This window comes from Mustela erminea, chromosome 12, assembly GCF_009829155.1.
Source record: "Mustela erminea isolate mMusErm1 chromosome 12, mMusErm1.Pri, whole genome shotgun sequence".
NCBI classification, from domain to species: domain Eukaryota; kingdom Metazoa; phylum Chordata; class Mammalia; order Carnivora; family Mustelidae; genus Mustela; species Mustela erminea.
Window position 1 is genome coordinate 875,253 of NC_045625.1, and position 22,175 is coordinate 897,427.

Genomic DNA, 22,175 nt, shown 5'->3' on the forward strand with positions numbered 1-22,175 from the left:
CCAAGCTGGGCTCTAACCCCTTCGGCCCCACTGCTGTCAGAGGGCCCCGTGGAGGGGGCAGCTTGGTCCTGGAGGCCTCCTCCAGCCCCTGTTCCTGGGAACTTGCCCCCTCACAGAGCCCCCCCCCAAGCTGCACCCCCCTCTCTTCCCAGCAGAGGTTCCCAGACACACAGAAACGTGGACACCCCGGAAGGAGGCCCCCATTCTTCCCCACACGCCAGAATGAACAAAGGAATTCCTCCCAAGGCCTGCTGCCCCGGCACCGCCCTGCCGCACCCCGACGGCGCGGCCCGGCAGCACTCACGATCCCGTGTGTGGCAGCAACTCCTACACTTTGTGGGCACGCGCACGGGGGCGCCCATGAGGGGACCCGCGGGGAACCAGGCCCAAGTCACTCACAGTGGGGGGGTGCAGGGCCGAGAGCAGGCACAGGACCTCGGGGCCTAGACAGGCGGGAGCGGGGTGGGAAGGGCTGCAGCCAGCTCTGCACCCACAGGTGCGGGATCCCACACTGTACACGGACCCCCCGTCCACCTACTCCCTCCCTTCCTCCTCCAGGAAACAGGTCGTTCCGGAAGACCCTGGGGGGCTGCTCCAGGCACAGCAGGCCCAGATGATACCAGGGCTCCCGGGCAGGATCAAGAGACTTGCCCCAGCAGGCACAGGGCCCAGAGCCGGGGCCAGCTGCACGGTCCAGCCAGCAACTCTCCCAGGGCCCACGGCCACCCTGTCCTGGGCCAGTGTTCTGGGACGAGCCCAGCCTGGGCTTCCCGCCACACGGCCCCCATCCCTGCGGGACCTGAAAATGTCCTAACCCTGCTGCCCGGCTCCCAAGCTCTCTGCTCCGTGATGCCCCCCGAGCCTTGCCCTGTGGCTGGGCCCGGGCCCCCGTGCCCGCCCGCACTCCAGGCCCCCGGAGCGGACTGCTGTTTACTAAGGGAGGCGTGTGGGCCTCTCCGGCAGCGACGGCCGCGCTGTCTCCCGCCTCGTGCTTCCGTTTCTGCTGCGGTTACTCCACGGCCGGATTATTGTCGCACACGAATTTAGAAATCTCGTATGTTCGTGATGGGTTCAACCTACTTCATTATGAAATAACCAGGATTTCTTTCTTTCTTTTTTTTTTTTTTAAGATTTTATTTATTTGACAGAGAGAGAGAGACAGCGAGACGGGGATCACGAGCAGGGAGAGCAGGAGAGGGAGAAGCAGCCTCCCGCCGAGCAGGGAGCCCGATGCGGGCTCCATCCCCGGACCCTGGATCATGACCTGAGCCGAAGGCAGACGCTTCACCCACGGAGCCCCCCGGGCGCCCCTGTTCTCACCTTCTTGATGCCTCTTTTGGTTTTCATCAATTCATCATTTCACTTCTATTAACGTGGGGCATTGCGGGGGCACGTGTGTGTGTGCACGTGTGTGTGTGCACGTGTAGGGGCACGTACATATGTTAGCGGCTGTGGCCCATATTACAGCTTCAATTTGGCAAAGTGCGTGGACGCACTCTGAGTCGATACCTTCAATGCCCTCCACGTGGAGGCTGTTCTCCGGGCCAGGGCTGAGCCTCAGGGGACCCGCCTGCTGGTGGCCGGCCGCTGGGACTCCGGCCTCAGTCTGGGCCCTTCATCCAGCCCTGAAGCACTTCCTTTAGGGTTTTCCTTATAGGCCACCCCCTTTTTAAAAAGGATTTAGATTTGTTCGTCTGAGAGCAGAGCGGAAGAGCCGAGCCGGAGGCAGGAGCAGAGGGCACGGCGCACGCCCCGCTGAGCCCGGACCCCGATGCGGGGCTCGACCTCACCACCCTGAGATCGGGCCCCGCGCCGAAGCCAAGAGTCAGGCCCTCGGCCCACAGAGCCCCCGGCGCCCCGCCCTGGCCTCTCTCGGTGGCGGCAGCGCGGCTTTCTCCCCCGGCAGAACCTGCGAGCGGGGCGGGCGCGTCAGGACCTGAATGGGGGCGCCTGGGGGCTCAGTCACTTGAGTCCTGACTTTGATCTCAGCTCAGGTCTTGATCTCAGGGTCATGAATCCAGGCCCTGTGCTGGGCTCCATGCTGGGCCTGCTGAGAAAAGCAAGAAGAAGAAGTGCCCTTGGCCGTCGCCTGACCTGGGAGTGGCCTGGGGTAGGTGGCCCGGAGGGGACGCGAGAGACCACGCTGTGCGATCCCTCATCAGGCCCAACTCCTTCGCGGAGTTGGAATCCGACCCGTGGCCGCCGGGGCAGAGGTGGAGGGGGCCGGTTGCACGTGGTCACCCAGGAGCTCTCTGGGATGCTGGAATGTTCTGCATCACACGGGGCTGTGTTTACACAGGTGTCCGCGTGGTCCCGACTCTTCAGAGCAGCGGGCGAAGTCATGTCCGTCCCCGGGACTTCAGATCTGAGCCCAGACTGTATTTTTGTTTTTGTGGAGATTATTTACTTGAGAGAGAAAGAGAGCACAAGCGGGGGGGGGTGGTGCCCGCGGGAGAGGCAGACCCCGCCGAGCAGGGAGACCGAACCAAACGGAACCGGGGACTCCATCCTGGGACCCCGAGACCGCGACCTGAGCTGAAGGCAGACGCGGCACCGAAGGAGCCCCCAGGTGCCCCCTCAGTTCGTATTTTAGAAATAAGGTCTAAATAAGGACTTTTCAGACAAAACCTGAAGTAGTCACCAGCGCGTGTGCAGTGAAACACAGACACGGGGCAGGACTGAGCAGGAGGGACGGCAGAGCAGGGCCACGCGCGGGCACCACAGGCTCTGGGGACCGTGGTCTGCGTCACCCTCAACACGTCTTGCGGGTGGAAAACACAGAATTAAAACACAGGACAGGAATAGAGCAAAATCTCGGCGGGCAGCAGGGGCACGTGGGGGGCTCCGGCGGTTAAGTGTCCGACTGTGTTTCGGCTCAGGACAGGATCTCAGAGGCGTGGGACGGAGCCGGGCTCTGCGCGGAGTGTGGTGTCGGCTTAACACTCTGCCTCCGCCTCTGTCCTCTCAAAACCAAAGGTCGCGGAGGCGCATCTGAACTCTCGTGTTCACAAGAGCCGAGGGACCGGAGCGGCCCGAGCGGCTACCGACAGGCCCACGGGTGAGCAGGACGCGGCCCGGCCACACCTCGGACCGTGACTCCCCCTTAAAGAGGGGATCCCGGCCCCGCGGCCACGTGGGCGGAGCTGGAGCACGCGGTGCCGAGTGCGGTCAGCCCGGCGCGGACGGACCGGTTGTGTGTCGTGAGCGGAGACACCCAGGAGGCCGGAGGAGTCGGACACAGACGTGTGGCGGGGGCGCCGGGCGCAGGGTTTACAGGGACAGAGTCCAGCCCGGGAAGACGGACGAGCTCTGGGGACGGACAGGAGGACGGCTGCACAAGGGTGAACGCACTGATGCCTCAGAAGTGGGTACTTAAAGAGGGTTTAAAAACCCCAAAAAGTGAGATTTGCAAGTTAATAAAGAGAGAAAATGATGTCATAAAGAAATGAGTCCAACAGGTGGGCGACAGCACTTGTCTTCAGACGAGGGGACCCAGCTTGCCGTCTGGCGGCCCCGCCGGTGCCCAGCCTCCCTGCGCCCAGGCTGGTCCCACGGTGGCTGGAGTCCACATCTGCCCTCTCCCAGAGCTGTCCAAATGTCCCTTCTGCCCCTGCTGCCCTGGCGGGTCCCCACCATGAAGGTCAAGCACCCAGCAGGCTCAGGTGCAGACGTGGGGCCCCAAAGGGTCGCTTGGCCTTGCCGGCCGTCCCTTCTGGGGGGCTACTCTCCCTGGAAGGGAGCCCCAGAGGCTGGGGAGGGCTCCCCAGCAGCAGGCCAGTCTCTCAGTCTGTCCAGACACAGTCCTGTCTGTCCACCTTGCCACCCTCGAGACCATAGCAGCTGGGACGCAAGCAGAGTGACATGAGCCCACGGGGTCCCGGACCCAGAGTCCCCTCAAACACCACGCGTGGCTCAGCTGGGCTCAACGATGTCCACCTGGCCCCACCTCGGGGGACGGGGACACAACCCATGGCCCTCCCCCACGCCTGCCCTGCCTGTCCCATGGCGGCAGCACCCGCGGACCTGCTGGGGGGGCTTGGCTGAGAGAAATGGCAGACTGAGCCTCCCCGGGGGACTGGGACGCAAGCAGGGGCAGGAACTGGGAGGTGGTCCCCTGGCGGCAGGTGCCAGCACCGGGCAGCCCCCGCCTGGGGACCGGAGGAGCCTGGGAGCCTGGGGCAGCTGGACCCAGCTGTGTCCTTGGCCCCAGGGTCCAAGCCTTTCCCACTTTACAGGGTTTCTGCCTGTCTAGGCCAGAATGGGGAGGTTCCCACAGCACTGACCACTCCTAGGGACAGGCTGGTACTCGTGCCGCCCAGAACGTGGGGTTGGACGTCCTGCTGGACAGCACACCTGCTCTCACCAGCTCAGAGAGAAGCTGTGGGGCTGGGGGCCGTCGTGGGGGTGTCCTGGGCAGCTGTGGCAACGCTCCGCCCGCAGCTGCACTGACCCTGTAGAGAACCACGTTCGGCCACGGGGCCTGCTGGGACCCACACCACAGCCTCTCAGGAGTGGGGAGAGGGACACCTGCCCTCCAATGACAGGGCTGGGACAAGGGCCGGGGGTGGTCGCAGGCATCCTCCAGGGTCCTAAGTCCTGTGTGTCACTGAGGAATGGGGACACCCCAGGGACCCAGGCCCGCAGGCAGGGCTGAGGGAAGAGCCCGGGGGTCCTGAGTCGCTCAAAATCATGACGTGCCCTCCGGACTAGTACACAAGGCACCTTTTCTCCTTCCGCAGGAAGTGAAGACTAGGGTTGCGTGCAGGGGTCTGTTTCCCTGGCTGTAGCCCTGCCCATTCCCCTCTGCCCAGCCGTGGCCCCTCCTCTCCGGCCTGAGCTCCCGGCCCTGTCTGCCCCAGCCATACTGGCCAGCTCTCCGCCGGCAGGTGGGCTCGGTGGGACACCTGCCCGTGGGCCCAGGGAGGGCGCGCCGTGGGTTGGGGGGACACCAGCGGGACGGGCTACGGCTGGAGAAGGGCTAAAGGAGACCTCTCCGTCAGGACGCTGGGGCAGCGGGCTTCCCCCCGTCCCAGATCTCCGGGGCCCATCTGGGGCCTGGAACGCTCCTCTGGGAGGCAGCTCTGTGCTCCCAGGACCAGGGGAAGCCCTAGGCGGCTCATGGATGTCACTGTCACAGTACAGGGCTTTGTGTGGCCTCCACGGAAAAGGCTGGGAGGAAGGTGTGACCCAGACCACGGGGAAGGGCCCCTCCTGCCACCCAGGGCTGAAGCTGACAGGCCAGGTGGCCGCCAGAGGGACAAAGACTGGCCCAGGGCCAGGGCCAGCCCACCTGCTTTCACCCCTTCTGCTGACTCTGCCCTGAGGGAAGAACAGGGCCAGACCAGGTGGGCGGGGGGGGGGGGGGCACTCAGGCCAAAGAAATGCAGTCTGGCACGGAGTGAGAGGTCCCCATGTTCCTTGCTCTCTGGTGGGATCAGCTTCCCCACAGGCCCTGGGCTTGGCCTGCTGCCCCCTGCTTGGAGCTCCATGGGGCCAGGATGGTGGGGCGGGGCGGGGCGGAGACTGGTCCTATCTGGGACAGGGCAGCTGCCTCTCAGATGTGCACAGACGGTTGGGGTCCTGGGTTAGGGCTCTCTGCACCTGAAGGATCCCTATACCCGGTGGGGGTCCGGCTGGCCCCCCACAACAGGAAGCCAAACCTCTCTGCCCAGCCCTCCCCCGCCCTCCAGGCCGGGGCAGCTGTGTCTACGCTGCTCCTCTTCCGGGCCCCCCCGCTGCACCCCTCATGGCAGTTCCTGGGGACTGGGGAGGCTCTGGGGACTGGGGAGGTGGGGAGGTCTATGAACTCGTGTCTCTGGGGGCCACGCGGGCAGGACGGAGGGGACCCGCAGTGACCCGCAGTGACACACTCCCGAGGAGACTGGAGGCTGCGGACGGGCCTGGTGGGCAGGGGTGGGCATGAGTGCGCTCGGAGGGCCCGCCCCTACTCGCACTTCCCCCCCAAGGTCACGGTGGCTCACACGGCTGGACCCCGACACAGAGCCTTTATTCCTCGCTGCGAGCAGGGAGAGGCATTGCCGTGGGGGAGCCGCGTCCACCTTCAGCAGGTTCCCGGCTGGGGTGACCACTCTGACGGGAGAGACAGAGGCTCAGATGCAGGAGGAGCAGAGCCGGGACAGAGCTGGAGGTGGCATGAGAGCCCGCAGCTCCGGGGAGGGGAGAGGCGCCGGGGCCAAGGGCGGGAGGGGGCCCGCAGCTGCCGGGGAGAAGGCTCTGGTGCGGGAGGCTGGCCAGGGACGGAGGGACAGATACTCCAGGGTGCCACCCTGCCCCCAGCCCCCAGGCTCGCTGCAGAGGTGCGGCGGGGCCCTCCCAGGCTCGTGCTTGTGAACGCTGTGTCCCTGGGTGTGCACACGTGCACGCACGCGTGTGTAAGCAGGGCGTGTGCCCGCGTCAGCACCGCGTGTCTGCCTGTGTGCCTGTGCTTTACATGCGGTCACACACGTGGGAAGGGCCGGACGTGGGAAATGCTCCTGGAATGACAGGAGGGGGCCCAGGATGCGGGACCCCGGGCAGGGGCGGGGGGCGGCCCGGGACAGGGGGACCCCGGGTGGGGGCAGACACCAAGGAGTTGTGAGAAACCTCCTTTGAGCTCAGGACCCCGCAGGTAGACCCTGCACGCAGGCCACACGCCCCCATGGGCTCCCATAGGGCTCTCGAGGGCCATGGGCGGCCCGTGCTGGGTGCAGACCCCTGCGGCTGCCCGAGGGCCCGTTACCTGTCAGGTCCGGGAAGACGACGTTGTCGTCCGACAGGCCCAGCGCCTGCAGCAGGCAGACAAACTTGTCCAGCACCGCCGTCTGGATCACCCACACCCTGCCTGGGGCCGGGGGACAGCGGCGCGGCCTTTAGCCGTGGCTGTTGCTCTGGCGGTGCCGGACCCCTGCACTCCACCCCCCCCCCCGCCCTCCCTTCTCTCCACCCCCACCCGCTGGACCTCGGGCGCCGGGCGGGCCTCACATAGCAGGGTGACCCTGAGGACGCTCTGGCCGCCGGACTGTCTTCTGAACAGCATCAGAGCGAACACGCTGTAGTCAGTGTCGTACACCTGGACCTCCTCGGGCTCTGCCGGGACACAGGGGAGGTAACGCCGCAGCACGAGGCCCTTGCCCTGCCTGGGCGCCCTCCCCAGGCCACCCCCCTGCCTCCCGCGGTCACCCTCTCACCCTCCCTGCTGTCCACCGAGAACCCCCCGGGCTTTGCTGCCGGAATCAGCACGTAGGACCAGGAGACACAGCGGCGGCCCCTGCGGGAGCGGGGGAGAACACAAGAAGAAGGTTCTGGAAGCTGGCCAGACTTCTGGTTTCCTTCTCTCCCTCAGGGGAGGGCCCCGAAGCCGGTCCCCGCCATATCTCAGTTGTGCACCTGGAGGAGACATCTGTCGGAAGCCACGGGCGCGGCCCCACACAGGAAGCTTTGCCGCCCTCCCCAGGGAGGCTGTGCCTCCTGGAGGACGCGGTGTGGGCTCTCCCTTGCCGTCACACGTCCCCTTGGAGCCTCTGCGCGCCCACCCACTGGCCGCTCCTTCCCAGCCTGGCTGGGCCCCTAATGTCTGTGTATGTGCGATGGCGACAGAAAGGTGTTTCTGGTTGCAGGGTCCCCTTCGGGAGTCCTGAGTGGGCCCGGTGGGCATCGCGACTGGCGCCCCTAGCCGGCAGCCCCAGACGTCGCTGAGCCAGATGGGGAGAAGCCGGGCCGGCCGGGTAGGCCCCCCAGCTCGGGCTCCAGGAGGCCCTCCCGCCGTGCAGGGGCCTCTCCGGGTGACACACCTGTTTTGAGAAGCAACCAAGTACAGTCCGGCCTGCCGGTGGGGGAGGGGGGTTGCCCCAAAGCCTTCTCGGTCCTCCTGCACTTGCACTGGGTGCTCTGTCCCCTCCTCCCCTCTAATCAACCTCTGACAGGAGCCAGGCCAGTCAGGTGCCCCCAGGAATCTGAGATGCTACAATGGGGCGTTCTGGGGTGGCGGGGCCCGTGCAGCTGGCAGGCTGGGGCAGGGGCCAAGGGAGACCCTCAGAGGAGGCTCTCAGCTCTAGGACCTACCTTGGTCGGCGTGAGAGACCCGCCTCGCTTACGGTCCCTGTTTCATATTACTCAGACCCAAAGAGCCCTAACCAGAGAGGTTCCCAGACCCTCTCTCCCGTGTAGCCAGGCAGGTGGGCAAGGAAGCCTGCCAGGCCTGCTGAAGATGTGGTGAGGGTAAAGAAGCCCTCACGGCACCGGTGGCCCCAAAGGGGGACGGCACCACCCTCATCTCATTCCCAGGGGCCGTCCATCAAGACTCCCGCTTCTTCCCAACCAGGGGGGAGGCACTTCTTTCGGACAGACCAGCCAGAGCCCCTGTCACCCTGGATGCAGCAACAGGTTCAGGAGGATCACGTGACTCCAGAAAACCTGGTCAGAGGCCGTTGCCAGGCTGACCAGGATGCTCTCTCTTTTTTGGAATTGGGAGCCCTCAGAGGGCCATCAGCCCAGGCTAATGTTTTATCCCTGCGAGGTGAGAACTTTCCCAAACAGAGCTCTGGGACAGACAGAGCTGAGGGAGAGAGAGGGAGGGGCTGAAGGGGCCCTGATCACACTGTTTGAACTCCTGGATCCAGCTGTACCTGAACTCCATAAGCCCTCGAGGCTCTTCTGAGTCTGTGATCCAGTAAACGCACCCCTCTTTTGTGTGTGCCCCAGAGCTGGCTTAGGTCACTGGCTGCCTTTGTTGAACCAGGGCACTGGGGCCCATGCTGGCCTCGAGCCATGAAGCCAGTAGGTTTCAGGGGTACTGGCCAGGGATCCTCACTCACCGGATCATGGCATACGACACTTCAAGGCGGCTGTTCTTATTTTGCTCGAACACTGCAGTGAATGGGTTCAGCAGGAATCTGTCCATCTTCCTGTGGGTGCTGCCCGCTAGGCCGACCACAAACCATTCCCCCTGGAACTGTGGGAATCTGAGGTAGGCAGAGCCCAGGACAGCCCAGGGGCCCTCACCAGGCGGTGGCTCCCCATGAGCACCGATGACACCGGCAGGGCTGGGGTGAACTCGCGCAGCGCCTGGCATTCTCAGGCCTTAGTTGATGGAGATGTTCCCACCGCACAGGGACTAGCCAGGGTTACAGGAGGGAACAGCTGGCCCAGGAAGGCCTGTCCAGCTGTCCAGGGACCTTTTCTGTTGGACGTCAGGAATCTCTGTGGGCGGATCTGAGGCCCGGCTGGGCTCCCGGGACGGTGCCTTCCCCGCCACCATGGCCCTCCTTGCTCCCTGCACTTGGACGCCGGCTGACTTTCTCCCCTCCCTTCAAGCCCCCAGACCTGGTCTTCCTGGAAGTTCCGTAACACGGAGGGAATGCCTGGCTGGGTGTTTGAGGTCTGGCCCTTCAGGCCTTTTAGCAGGGCGAGCACTGCCCACAGGGCACAACAAGGCCCCATCCCAGGAGGGACGGGGGGAAGCAAGTGGGCCTGTGGCTGCCGACTCAGACCCTCCCCTCCTTATGGGCCCCTCCACAGGTGCCCCTCCCCAGAGGCGTGCCCCTTTCGCGTACCTTCTCAGAACTGGCAGAAGAGGTGGCCGCAGAGGGCTTGGCGGCAGACTGGGCAGGGGCGGGGCCCTCTTGAGATCCTGCCCGCCAAAGACGGGGGGCATCTGGGTCCCAGCCCAAGGAGACAGGCAGAAAATGGAGGGGCTGGGGGTGCTTGCTGGGTCCACTAGCTCCCAGGGATGTCTCTGCACCTCGCTTTCTGAGTCCGAAGTCCCCCAGCTCCAACCCTCTTTGGAACCCCTTCCCAGTGCCCCACGCCTGCGGTGCCTCCCTGTCCGGGCCCTGCCTCAGGAGCCTTCCTGCCACCAGGTGGAGGGCAGAACGTTCCATCCCACACAGGGAGCTTGACCTTTTCTTAGTCCCGAAGATCAGGGGCACGAAGTTCTTGTGGAACACTGAGTGCCGAGCCCAGGCCTGCCACCCCCGCACTGCTCCCCACGCCCTGAACCCAAGCGTGGGGCAACAACAGACCAAGGGGCCCTACCGGCCCCAGGGGCAGGGGTCACGGCCGCTCAAAGTGACGCCAGACAATGGGGTGGTGGGCAGGCAGCCAGAGCCCTCGGATCGGGATGACTGAGGGGTGACTGCAGGGGCCCCTGTGCCAGAGTGAGGGCAGGGGGCAGGCAGCCCAGTCTAGTGGGCGTGGGGCTCCCACACACTTGGCCTGGGGGCAGGAGGGCCTGGGCTCTGGGCATGTAGCCCGCTCGGCCACCCCCAGAGAAAGATCCTGAAGAAACAGCCAGAGGTAGTCAAATGTGTAGGTGCTGGGCTCTAGGAGACTGGAAGGATGTGTACCTGACCTGTGAACCCCTGTCCCAGGCCACCTCCTGCCCCCACCTGGGTCCCCCCTGTCCTGGGCCACTTTTGCCCCCACCCAGGTCTCCCGTCTTGGGCCATCTCCTACCAAACAGGTTACCCCTGTCCTAGGCTACCCCCTTAACCTCCTGGGTCCTCATGTCTTGGGCCACCTCCTGCCCCCACCCAGTTTCCCCCCTATTCTAGGCCACCTCCTGCCCCAACCTGGGCCATCTTGCCCCCCCCCTCACTGCGCTGCCCCTTGTCTCCCCCCCTCCCCCCCAGGTCTCCACATCCTGGGCCACCTCCTTCCCTCCCCCACCCTTGGCTTCCAGCAGTCTGTCCTGAGGAGGGGACCCAATCAGGACACGGAGAAAGCACTGGTCCCCCAAGGACAAGGAGCTTCAGGGCCCGGCTCTGTCCCAGAGCCTCACACTGCGTGGAAGGGCGTGGACCGCCTGGTGCTTCCTCCTCCGGGAGCGTTTCCCATTGCCAGGGAGACCATCAAGGCCTCTCCGGGTCAGCTGCAGGCCCCAGGACAGGGGACGCGCAGGGGTCCACCAGCATCTCCCGAGCCCGCAGGGCAGCCCCCCCCCCCCGCCCCCGTTCCTTGAGCTCGCGGCTCTGCTGCTCCGGGGGACTCGGGCCCAGAAGAGGAGACATGCGAACCGATTTCCCCGGAACCTCCCACAGGAGGCCTCTCGGTCCAGCAGAAGCTGGGGTGGCGGCTCCGGCCCCGGACGCTTTGAACGCCGCGCCCCACCTCCCGCCGCGCGGGCCCCACGTGCGACCCGCTCAACACGGGCAGGCCGGCCCCTCTGCGCCGGCGCTCTGGGGACACTGGGGGCGGGACACCCCTCCCCCGCCCTCCCGGCCGCAGCGGAGGGCAGGCGGGTCCCCCGCGCCGGAGAGCAACCCCGGGTCTCGCTCCCGGGAGGGCCCCCCCTCCGCCCACGCCTCCGGGGCCAGCGGGGAACTCGGCTCCCGGCGACTCCCGCGGCGCTGGGTGACTCTGGTGCCGCCTACCGTCCGCCGGGCGCCTTGCAGGCTGGAGGCGGACTTGCCGAACCGCGCTCCTCCCACAGTCCCTGCCATTGGGCGAGGGCGGGCACGTGACGCCGGCGGCGCGCCGCGCCGTGTGCAAAGGCTCCGGGCGGCCGGCAGTGGCGGGGCTGCCCGCGTGCCCGCGTCGTCGCCGAAGGGCGGCCGGGGCCGCGGGTACAGCCAGTCGGGGTGGCCGCGGCGAGGGCCGGGACGCCGCCCCCAGCCCACCCTCCCGGGAGCCGGGCCTGGCCTCCCCGCAGCCCTTTCCCCGCCGGCTGCCTGGCGTCCCCTCGCTCCGGCCTCCGCGGGACCCTCCCGCGCGCTCGCCGCGCCCGGGGCCGCCCCTCCCGCACAGCAGCAGCCGGAGCCCCGCCGCCCCCCAGCACGGCGGCTCCCCTGTTCGCTCGCCCCAAGCTCGGGCGCGGTGCTCTGGGCGGGCTGGCCCCGCCCTCCCGAGCGCCCGGGGCCGAGGCCGAGCGGGTGGACGGGGACCGACCTGCACCGGGGAGCGGAGGGGCGCTGGGTTCAGGGCATCCCCGAGGGTCCGGCGCGGCCGCTGAGGCCCTCAGCCGGGGGCGGGCGCAGTGCTGGCCAGGAGCAGGCCCTGCGGAACGAGCCCGTGCGACGGTCCTGCCGTGAGCCGGAGGGAGGTGGTGGGTCCCCTGGGCGGCGGGCCCTGTCCAGCCCCGGCCCCCACAGGCAGGGGTCCTGGCCCACCTGTCCACTGGGGCTGCTGTGTGCGCAGAGCGCGGGCACCCAGCGAGAAGGGCCGGCAGTTCGGGGACAGCCCACGACGCGCCTGCCTGTGGGACCTGGGCGCGGGGGGCCTGGGACGCAGCCCCCTCGTGTCCTGCCGAGGCCGGAGGGCTCCCAGGACAGTGCTCCAGCGGCAGGAGCCTCCTTTCCCGGAGGCCCCCAACCACCCCTGCCAATTAAGGGCAAGTTTGTATCCCTTTTTAGGAGGTATTTTTCTTGGGGCGCCTCCGTGGCTCATTGGCTCGATTTGGGCCGAGGTCATGATCTCTGGGCTGTGGGAGTGAGCCCGCGTCGGGATCCCTGCTCCGTGTGCAGCCTCCTTAAGATGCCGCCTCTGCCCCTCCGCCCCCCACCCCTGCTCCATCTCAAGCGCCCTCCCCCTCATTTTCTCTCCAGAAAAAGTACTTTTCTTCCTTCTGAGGTGTTAAAAATCACCTATTACAATTAAAAGGCAAAACACAAATCACAATGTTTTTGCATAAAAACGGTTCAGTTAGAACTACAATTACTTCACCTAGTTTGTGACAATTAGAGTTCATTGAACGTTTTTTGTGGAAATAAAATGCATGGCGACAGTAACTCACACCCTCACCCCCAAGACCCAGAAGGACAGGCCTGGGGAGCCAGAGGGACACTGGGCTGCTGTGAGGCCTCAGCCCGGTGGTCACTTGGGAGGGTCTCTGGTGCCGCCGTGTGGACCTGCAGCCCTTCTCGAAGCATCCTTCCCCGGAATCCCTGAGTGGGGGGTATGTCAGAACCCCCCCACACCCCAGAGCAGAGGCCCTCATTTTGTTTGGGGCCTGTGGGGCCAGGCATGCAGGGGCCTCTCTGGACACTCTGCCGACTCGGAGCCACGGCCCGGCCCGGTACAGGTGCGCGGTGACTCCAGCGGGGGTGGTCAGTGGCTCTCTGGGGCCTGTAGGGAGGCTAAGGTTTCCCTCAAAGCCCTGGGAGCCATGGCCCGCTGCCTTGCTGTCTTCTCCTCAGCCCTATAGATCCGCCTTTCTGGGAGGCCCATGGCAAGGGACAGAGGGTGGGCACTGTGCAGTCTGCGGGGTCGGGCATGGTCCACGGCCACCCACTGGAGACAGGGAGCCCCTACAAGGCTGCTGCTGGGTCTCCCCGCGGACACCCGCCCGTCCTCCTGGTCCCAGTGGGCCACATGGGAACGCAGAGCTGGGACAGAGTGGTCCCTGCGTTTCCCCTGGGATGGCCTGCTGCTCACCCTTATTCCCTCGCAGCCCGGGGAGGAAATGGGGGCCAGTGGGGGGTCCCACTGCCCGGCGCCCCCTCAGCCTCACCCACAGTCAGTGGTGAGCTCTGTACCTCGAACGTCCAGGAGCGGGCAGCCGTCCCACGTGTGAGCCCAGCTTTGAGAAACCCTCGTCAGATCGATGCCCGGGGCCCGAGACTGCGTGGCTTGGGGCCAGTTCCGGGCCCAGTTTTGGCCAAGCTAATGTCCATTTCCCTGGACGGACCTTCCAGCTGCAGTCCGGGCCCAGCCTGGGGCTGCCCTTTGCCCTCAGACCCTCCCCACGTTCTCCGGAAGGGAGGCCACCCTCACCCCCGTCCGCGTTCCCAAGGGGACATTGGGGAGGCTGAGGGAGAGGCAAGCACCCGTCTCCGGGATGGACATGTCTGTCCAGAAGCACCTGGGTAAGCGCTGTGGGCCTGGATCTCGCCCCGCAAGGCGTGGGGAGGCCGAGGAGGGGAGGGAAGGGAGAAAGCTGCCCCCCCCCGCAGAGGAGGCGTCCTCAGAGCCCAGGCACGCCTTCCCGGAGCAGGGCGCCTGCAGGCCCCTCAGGGCACCGGGTGGGCGTCTGTGGGGCAAGGTACCTGCTCCCAAGCCAGCAGAGCTGTCGAAACTGGCCAGTGCCCTCCAGCCAATGCAGAAGATGGTTTCACGAGATGGGGGGTGAGGGTGCTGGGAGGATCTGGGGCGTGTTCTCACTAGGAGGGGCTCCTGGCACCGGGTAAGGGCCGCAACCCCCTCCTCTAGTCCCGGGGCAGCCACCCGGCAGGACCCCTAGGCAGACCTTGACCCTGGGGGGAGGGCATATGTGGGTGACTCGAAATTGTTTAAGTGCCCTTTGCACTCTTGGAGTAGCTTCTGTTTCCTCTAGGGTCAGTTCTCCCCGGTCCTGACTCTTCTCTCCCAGGGCTTTCCCCGTGTCAGCAGCCCTGGCAGGTCGGCCGGGACCTGGGGTGTGGAAAGCACGTGCAGCCTGCCCTGGAGGGTACTGGGGAGCCCCCGGAGGCAGACCTGCCCCAGCACTCCACATCCCCGCAGCAGTCTGGCATCCCTTGGAGGGCCCTCTCCAGGCAGCCCCTGCCCGGCATGGGCTGGACATTGTTACCCTATTTTCAGCCCGTCCCTCTCCCTGCCTCCATTCCCCATGGGTCTGCCGGTCCCTCCCCAGTGGCCTGTCCTGCCACAGGCCAAAGGGCCACTGAGACTCTGGACCCATGCCTCCCAGGAAGGAGCTCAGGGTCAGCGGGACACCAGGAGAACCTGTGGGGAGGGCTCCTGATCCCTCTAGAAAAGGCCCCCCACCATCTGGGAGGGGGGCAGGCTCTGGTCCTGGGCCTACCCCGGGCAGCCCAGCAAGGCTAGCAGGGCACGTGTGCCCATAGCCTGGGAGCAGGGAAGGGCAGCTGGGACCACAGAGCAGCGGCCCAATTAAGAGGCAGAGACCGGGGCACTGGGACAGCAGGGACCACCCTGCCTCCCTGGGGAGGGTTTTTGACCAGGGAGCCAGCCACGTGCCCCTCCCCAGCCCACCCAGGGGAGCAGCCCCACGTGCCTGTGAGAAGATGGGCAGACAGCGGCCCCGGTGCGGGTCCAACGGGAAAAGGAAGAAATCAGGGGCCAAGACAGACCGTGTTTAATGAAGGCCACGTTCCTGAGCTCTGGGGGTGATGGGCAGCTTCAGGGCACGCAGGGAGAGTGACCCCCATGGGGTGGCCCTGACCTGTGGGGCGCCGGGGCTCAGTGAGGGGGTAGCAGGTGCCGCCACCGTCAGGGTCTTCGCTCCTTCGAAGGTCAGGGCCGCTGCCTGAACTCACCTTCTTGTTTCTGCGGCAGAGACGAGACTCAGCCAATGAAGGAGCGAGGGTGCCCCGTCACCGCGCCGCCCGGCCAGCACTGCCCACTCACCATCTAGGACGTGGAACTGGTCTGCGGCCTCGCAGAAACCTGAAGGCCCAAGCAGGGGTCAGGCTGGGGCAGGGCACACGGCGGGAGGGCAAGGCCGGCTGCTGGGGGAGGCTTACCGTACTTGGGGAAGAACAAGACGTGGTCCTCGGTCAGGTTGGCCCTCTGGACGTGCTGCTCAAACGCACTCAGCGCCGAGTCACTTGGAGGGAGCGAGCGGGCTGTGGGGCACACAGGGCTCCTGGGCACGCGGTGAGGGGCACGCCGGGCACAGGGGTTGTGTGCTTGGGACGCACCCATCCCCCTCCACGTCCCCTCTGTCCCCACACCGGGGTATCCACTAGGGCCCCTCCCTGACCCCTGCTCAGCTGAGGTCAGAATGCAGGGAGAGGGGACAAGGAGCGTCTGTGTGTCCCTCCGGCCTGCCCCGCACACAAGGCCCTGAGTGTGTGCGGGGCATGGGCTCCCACAAGGACGCACTGTACAGTTTCACCGACAGCCTCCGCTTCCGCTCCAGGTACAGGATGGCAAAGCCCTCATAGTCCGTCTCTCCGACGACCACGTCCACCGCACGGGCGCCTGGAGCCGGGCAGAGTCAGCGGAGTCAGCTCCTCCCCCCCAGCCCCGCCCCCATCCCTGCTGCCCGGGCCTCACCTGGAAGCAGGAAGCGGCCCGGGGCTCCCGCGTCTCGGTAGAGCTGCCGCACCTGCCAGCAGATTCCATCCCTGGGGGGCGGGGGGCGCACAGCAGGCTTAGGGACCCCAACCCGGGCAGGGCCCCACAGGACTCTGGTCCAGGCCACAGCAAGGGTGGGGGCAGGGGTCCTCGCTGGGGACTCACAGCTTCTGGAAGGTGCTGACAGCCATGGCTGCACGCTGGGGAGCCACACGCAGTAGAGTGGCCTCAACCCGGTGGCCCTGCTCCTGCAGGAAGCTGCACGAGGAGGCCACAGCCACAAGGAGCCACGTCCCTGCAAACTAGGGGCAGGCCATGTGAGGGCACACGGGGATGAGCGGCTGCCTGGCCCCGGCCCCCCGAAAGCTGGGCGACATCCTGCCCTCCCACCTGTTCTCCTCTACCTGCTGAGCGTCAAAGTTGGCCTTTGGCGGGATGGTGCTGATGGGGGACGGGGGCTGAGGAGGTCTCCGAGCCCTCTGGCTCAGGGAGTCCCCAGCCAGGAGCAAAGTCAAGAGGAGTGCAGTCCTGGGGGTCAGCATGGCGGTGGCAGTAACGGTGCGGGGACTGGGGGAAGCCAGGCCAGGATGGCCGAGTCCTGGGTCAGAGTCCACTGTCCAGTTCCGCCCAGAAGCCTGGCACAGGCAGTCGGCGACGTCCACCACCAACCCAGTAAGTCCCCGTCGGTCCTCCTGCCTTACCGAGCACCTGCCCCGCACCGCCCTGCCCCCCCGCCCCCGCGAAAGTCCACCCCCAGCCTCCTCGACTCTGCATTTCCCGGCAGGGCCCTGGCGCCATATCCTGTTTACAAAGTCCGAGTTGACCTCTGGTTCCTTGCCCTCGACCCCCTAACCCAACGGCCCGAGCAGCTGGGAGAGGCGGGGCGGGGTCTCGAACCGTCAGAGTGAGTGAGTCTCGCCCTCAGCCCAGCCCACGGGCCCCGGTGCGAGGGCGCCGCCCCTCCCGGCCGCCAGGGGCGCTGCTGGGCGCGAGCTGGAGTGCGCGCAGGCGCAGCAACGCCGAGGCGGGCTGCCGGGTGCTCGGCGCTCTGCGGCCATCGATGCCTCAGGGCTCGAGGCGTCAGCCTGGCGGGCGTCATCATAGAGACGCGGCGGCCGGAGCGGCGGGGCGGAAGCGGGTCGGCCGGCCGAGGCCGGGCGCCGGGGCGGGGGCAGCACAGCCGGGCGGAGGCGGCCGCGGTGAGTGCGCCCGGCCCCGGGGAAAGTCGTCGTCCGGCCCCGGACCCCCGGTTTTCCGGCCCCGAGGAGGGTCGCAAACCGGCCGCGTCCGGTCCCCGGCCCCCCGCCCCCCACGCCCAGCCCCAGTCTCCGGGCCCTCGGCCTCGGCCGCGCCCTCTGCCGATGAATGAGTGGCCGAGGCCGCCGGGCCTGGGGCCGAGCCGAGGCCCCGCCCCCCGCAGCCCCTCGGAGGGGAGGGGGGAGGGGACGTAGGGCCGCCCCCGCCCCGCCCCCACCTCGCCCGGCAGCGACAGCGGCCGCGCTGGCCCGCTGACCGCCGGGCAGGGCTCCCCCAGGCCACAGGGCAGAGGCCAAGGGCCGGCTGGTGCCCCTGGTGGCGTCTGGGGCAGGCGGGCCGGCGCTTGTCCCGCGGGCCCCAGGCCTCTGCTCCGAAGGACCTCGGTCCCACGCTGACAGCTCTGAAGCCTTGGGGCTGCCAGGTCAGAGTGGCAGGTGTGCGTGGGGGGCCACCGGGTCTTCGTTTCTCGGGCTCGGAGCGGTCACCAACCCAGGCACCCACATGTGTCTCCGGGCCCCCGCGCGGGAGGGGGTCCGAGGGCCCCACCCCACCACTGGCCTCTTCTGGGCTGAGAGCAGATGTGGCGTCCAGCTCAGGCTGGCCGGGGCTGGGAGGTGCTGAGCGGGGTCTGCTGGCCGCCCGGAGCTGCCTGTTCCAGGGAACCACTGGGACCTGCGGGGACACCCGTCAGGAGTGTGGGGTCCAGGAGTGTAGCTGTCCAGGGCGCTTGGAGGAGCCGCTGGACCCTTAGGCAGGTGGGCAGGGCCAGCTGGCCCTCTACACAGGCTCAGTCCGATGAAAGTCCCAGCAGGGCACTGGCCTCAGCTCAGCCACGGGGCCCCTCCCTTGGGGCCAGTATCCTCTGCCAGTGCAACCGGCAACTAAGGGACCACGTGTGGGTTTCAGGGCTGCCTGGGCAGAATGTCACAATGGACGAGGGGGGCACACCCCTGCTCCCTGACAGCCTCATCTACCAGATCTTCCTGAGCTTGGGCCCAGCGGACGTACTGGCCGCCGGTCTGGTGTGCCGCCAGTGGCAGGCCGTGTCCCGGGACGAGTTCCTGTGGAGGGAGCAGTTCTACCGCTACTACCAGGTGGCCCGAGACGTGCCCCGGCACCCAGGTCAGGGCCTGCACGTGGCCCCACAGGCCACCAGGCTGGCTGGGAGGGCGGGAGGCAGGGCCATTCACATGCTGCCAGCTGAAGCCACAGCACTGGTCCCCCACTGCCCAGATCTCCATAGCGGTCACCAGGGCACCGTGCGGCCCTCACATGGATGGGGAGCAGCCGGGTCACGCCTCACTACAGTCCTGGCTGGGAGGCAGGGGCTTGGGGGTGCCAGGGGCACCCCTGCAGCTGAGGTGATGTCCCCTACGCTGTCGGGGTGCTGGCCTCTGTGGGAAAGGAGGCTCAGGGCCCCAGCGGTGACCACCCCCCACCCCCAGCGGCCACATCCTGGTACGAAGAGTTTCGGCGGCTCTATGACACGGTGCCCTGCGTGGAGGTCCAGACGCTCAGGGAGCACGCGGACCAGGTTCTGCACCTCAGCTTCTCCCACTCGGGCTACCAGTTCGCCTCCTGCTCCAAGGACTGCACCGTCAAGGTGAGCCCGGCCCCCGGCCGCTGCGGCCCACCGGGGCGGCCCACACTGCCCGTGGAGGAAAGCGACTTGCGCTCCAGGGTCAGGAGCCACACGGACCCACACCCCTCGGGTCAGCGGGCAGCCAGGGCCAGGAGCCAGCCACACGGACCCACACCCCTCGGGTCAGCGGGCAGCCAGGGCCAGGAGCCAGCCACACGGACCCACACCCCTCGGGTCAGCGGGCAGCCAGGGGCAAGGAGCCCCATCCTGGTGATGGTTCCGGGGCCTGAGCTCAGCTGGGAGGGGGGCTTGCAGCCTGGGCCCTGGGGTCCCGTGTAGGGCGGGCTCAACAGGCCCCCGGATGACTCCGCCCCCGTGCAGATCTGGAACAATGACCTGACCATCTCGCTGCTGCACAGCGCGGACATGCGGCCCTATAACTGGAGCTACACCCAGTTCTCCCAGTTCAACCAGGACGACTCACTGCTGCTGGCGTCCGGGGTGTTCCTGGGGCCCCACAACTCCTCATCGGGTGAGATCGCAGTCATCAGCCTAGGTGAGGGCCGGCGGTCAGGGCCACCCCCACCCTCCTCCTACAAAGCCCTGTGCCCTCCCCCACCCCGCCCAGCCCCTTCCCACAGCCCTGCCCCCGCCCCCCCCAGACAACTTCGCTCTGCTGTCGCGAGTGCGCAACAAGCCCTACGACGTGTTTGGCTGCTGGCTGACGGAGACCAGCCTGATCTCGGGGAACCTGCACCGCATTGGGGACATTACCTCCTGCTCAGTGCTCTGGCTCAACAACGCCTTCCAGGTGCGGGCCGGTGGCCCCCTGCGGCGGCCCCCTGCGGCGGCCCCCTGCCTGGCCTGGTGCCCACCTGCTGTCTCCCACCCCAGGACGTGGAGTCAGAGAGCGTCAACGTAGTGAAACGCCTCTTCAAGATTCAGAACCTCAACGCCAGCACCATCCGCACGGTGATGGTGGCCGACTGCAGCCGCTTTGACAGCCCCGACCTCCTGCTGGACGCCGGCGCGTCCCCCGGCCGCGTCTTTGACCTGGGCAGCGACAGTGAGGACGAGGCAGGAGGCCCGGGGCCAGGCCCGGCTCCGGCCCGCACCAAGGAGGGTTTGCGGCGCTTCTTGGATGGGCTCCTGGATGGGCGGGCGCAGCCCCAGCTGTCGGAGCACGCGCTGGAGACCAAGGTGGCCGAGCTGCTGGCCCAGGGCCGCACCAAGCCCCCGGAGCAAGGCATGGCCGACGCCCACAAGCTGCTTATCTTCACCACGGGCTGCCTCACCTACTCACCCCACCAGATCGGTAGGGCAGGGGGCCCTCCTGCCTCCCTGGGGCCTGGGGGCTGACGATTCCCCGTGCTGGGCTGGCCTCCCCTGGCCAGGGGCAGGGCTGGAGTCTGTGGGCAGAGTCGGCCTCCTCCGCCTGTCCTGGGAGCCCGGCCCCAGTCCAGCTGCCTGGAGTGCATGTTCCGTGGGGGCCCCTCGTTCAGAGGCCGCTGCTGTCCCCCGGCCCTCCCGCAGGCATCAAGCAGATCCTGCCACACCAGATGACTACAGCTGGGCCTGTGCTGGGCGAGGGCCGGGGCTCGGATGCCTTCTTTGACGCCCTGGACCACGTCATCGACGTGCACGGACACATCATCGGCATGGGCTTGTCCCCAGACAACAGGTGGGCCCCCGAGAGCGTCCTGGGTGGGGGCCTCTGGAGGCCGCTGATACCGAGCAGGGTGCCCCTCGCCCAGGTACCTGTACGTAAACAGCCGGGCCTGGCCCAGCGGCTCCGTGGTGGCCGACCCCATGCAGCCACCGCCCATCGCCGAGGAGATTGACCTGCTGGTGTTTGACCTCAAGACCATGCGGGAGGTGAAGCGGGCCCTGCGGGCGCACCGCGCCTACACGCCCAACGACGAGTGCTTCTTCATCTTCCTGGACGTCAGCAGGGACTTCGTGGCCAGGTAGGTGCGTGGGGCTGGGCTGGGCTGGGGCTGGGAGCAGGGGCAGGGTCTCACCGAGGCTCCCCCGCAGCGGGGCAGAGGACCGCCATGGCTACATCTGGGACCGGCATTACAACATCTGCTTGGCTAAGCTGCGGCACCAGGACGTGGTCAACTCGGTGGTGTTCAGCCCCCGAGAGCAGGAGCTCCTGCTGACGGCCAGCGACGACGCCACCATCAAAGCCTGGCGCTCTCCCCGCACGGTGCGCATCCACCAGGCCCCGCGTCCGCGGCCCTACCCTTTTATCTCCTGGTTTGGCAGCCAGAGGCGCTGAGAGGGGCACCGGCCGACAGGAGTGTCCTGGGGCCGCTGGGACCCACTGAAGACGGCACAGAGGCCTGCAGCCTTTTCCTGAGGGCCCCGACCGTGTGGCGGGCAGAGACACTCGGGACAGTCAAGCCTTAGACGGGGGTCCAGCAGGACCGCCGGGAGGGGTCGGCCTGCCCCCCCCCACGCTCGCACCACACACCGCCTCCACGGCTGTGACCTTCAGCGCGGGGCCCCCCCCGCCGGCTTGGGATGCACTGGACACTGGGCCCTGCCCTTCTCGCACCCTCTTCCCCCAGGGCCTGTGCCCTGCGACCGTCAGCAGCACACGTACGCTTCGGTCGGGCCTCCTCTGGGAGCGCCTCTGCTCACCAGCAGGGCCGGCGGCGCAGGTCAGTGTGCCGTGGGCCCAGGCAAACTGCATGTCACTGGTCACCCGTGCGGGCCTGAATAAACAGTTGGCAATAGCACCCTGTCGTCCAGTCTCTGTGTGGGGGAGGGACCCGGCTGACAGCAGGACGCTCGGGGCTGCGTCCCCAGCCGCTGTCCCTGGAACCTCTGAGCAGACGAGGTCACTGGCGTGCAGAAAGTGCCAGAGCATGTCCAGCATGGCACGTGCTCGCGGCCAGCGGGGAGGTGTGAAGGGGCGCCCCGTGGAGGACCGCACACGGCAGTGTGGGGCTGGGGATGCCGGGCGGAGGCGGACGTGGGGGCAGGAAGCAGCCCTACACTCACCCCCAGAGCTTGTCCCACATCTGTCCTTGGGGGCTCACCTGCCCCCCTCATTGTGCTGGGTGCCAGGGGCTGGGTTGGGGTGCGGATGGGGCGGCAGCCTGACTTCCGTGCCTGGCTACACAGGGAGCTCATCGTGTCCAACTGTCTGACTATGCGCACACAGTGACCATCACCACAGTTGGGGGACAGACGTGGCAGACACGGACGGGGGAACGGGAGGCCAGAGGCAGTGCCGAGCAGAGGCTGCTGGGGTTGGACCTGCACTGGCTACAGGGGGACGGCTGGGCAGGGCCATGAGGGTCTCGGCAGGGAAGCCACCGGGCCCGGAGGAGCTGCTCCTGGCCGAGGGTCCAGC

The 22,175-nt window shown here is 67.2% G+C and overlaps 3 protein-coding genes across 8 annotated transcripts; 1 reads left to right on the forward strand and 2 right to left on the reverse strand.

Moving 5' to 3' along the window:
• Positions 1 to 5,646: 5,646 nt before the first annotated feature.
• On the reverse strand, positions 5,647 to 12,863 carry LCN12 (lipocalin 12). Its single transcript, XM_032308427.1, has 8 exons — positions 12,759 to 12,863; positions 11,370 to 11,883; positions 9,552 to 9,628; positions 8,814 to 8,950; positions 7,188 to 7,267; positions 6,982 to 7,086; positions 6,740 to 6,785; positions 5,647 to 6,090 (listed from the first exon to the last, which is right to left on the reverse strand). Exons 1-8 carry the CDS (start codon positions 12,861 to 12,863, stop codon positions 5,745 to 5,747), a joined length of 1,410 nt encoding a protein of 469 aa, XP_032164318.1. The 3' UTR covers positions 5,647 to 5,744.
• Positions 12,864 to 15,011: 2,148 nt separating this feature from the next.
• Positions 15,012 to 16,985, reverse strand: C8G (complement C8 gamma chain). The gene is made up of 7 exons (XM_032306198.1): positions 16,377 to 16,985; positions 16,138 to 16,274; positions 15,952 to 16,022; positions 15,778 to 15,876; positions 15,417 to 15,518; positions 15,301 to 15,339; positions 15,012 to 15,219 (listed from the first exon to the last, which is right to left on the reverse strand). Exons 1-7 carry the CDS (start codon positions 16,512 to 16,514, stop codon positions 15,206 to 15,208), a joined length of 600 nt encoding a protein of 199 aa, XP_032162089.1. The 5' UTR covers positions 16,515 to 16,985; the 3' UTR covers positions 15,012 to 15,205.
• Positions 16,986 to 17,017: 32 nt separating this feature from the next.
• On the forward strand, positions 17,018 to 21,555 carry FBXW5 (F-box and WD repeat domain containing 5). 6 transcript variants are annotated; one of them, XM_032306158.1, is made up of 9 exons: positions 17,083 to 17,171; positions 18,136 to 18,351; positions 18,675 to 18,832; positions 19,193 to 19,367; positions 19,474 to 19,622; positions 19,706 to 20,126; positions 20,345 to 20,492; positions 20,566 to 20,778; positions 20,849 to 21,555. In XM_032306158.1, exons 2-9 carry the CDS (start codon positions 18,159 to 18,161, stop codon positions 21,090 to 21,092), a joined length of 1,701 nt encoding a protein of 566 aa, XP_032162049.1. In that variant the 5' UTR covers positions 17,083 to 17,171; positions 18,136 to 18,158; the 3' UTR covers positions 21,093 to 21,555. The 6 variants fall into 6 exon arrangements, with proteins under 6 accessions (XP_032162054.1, XP_032162049.1, XP_032162052.1 ...); XM_032306161.1 differs by lacking the exon at positions 17,083 to 17,171 and adding an exon at positions 17,196 to 17,663; XM_032306160.1 differs by lacking the exon at positions 17,083 to 17,171 and adding an exon at positions 17,196 to 17,650.
• Positions 21,556 to 22,175: the final 620 nt, after the last annotated feature.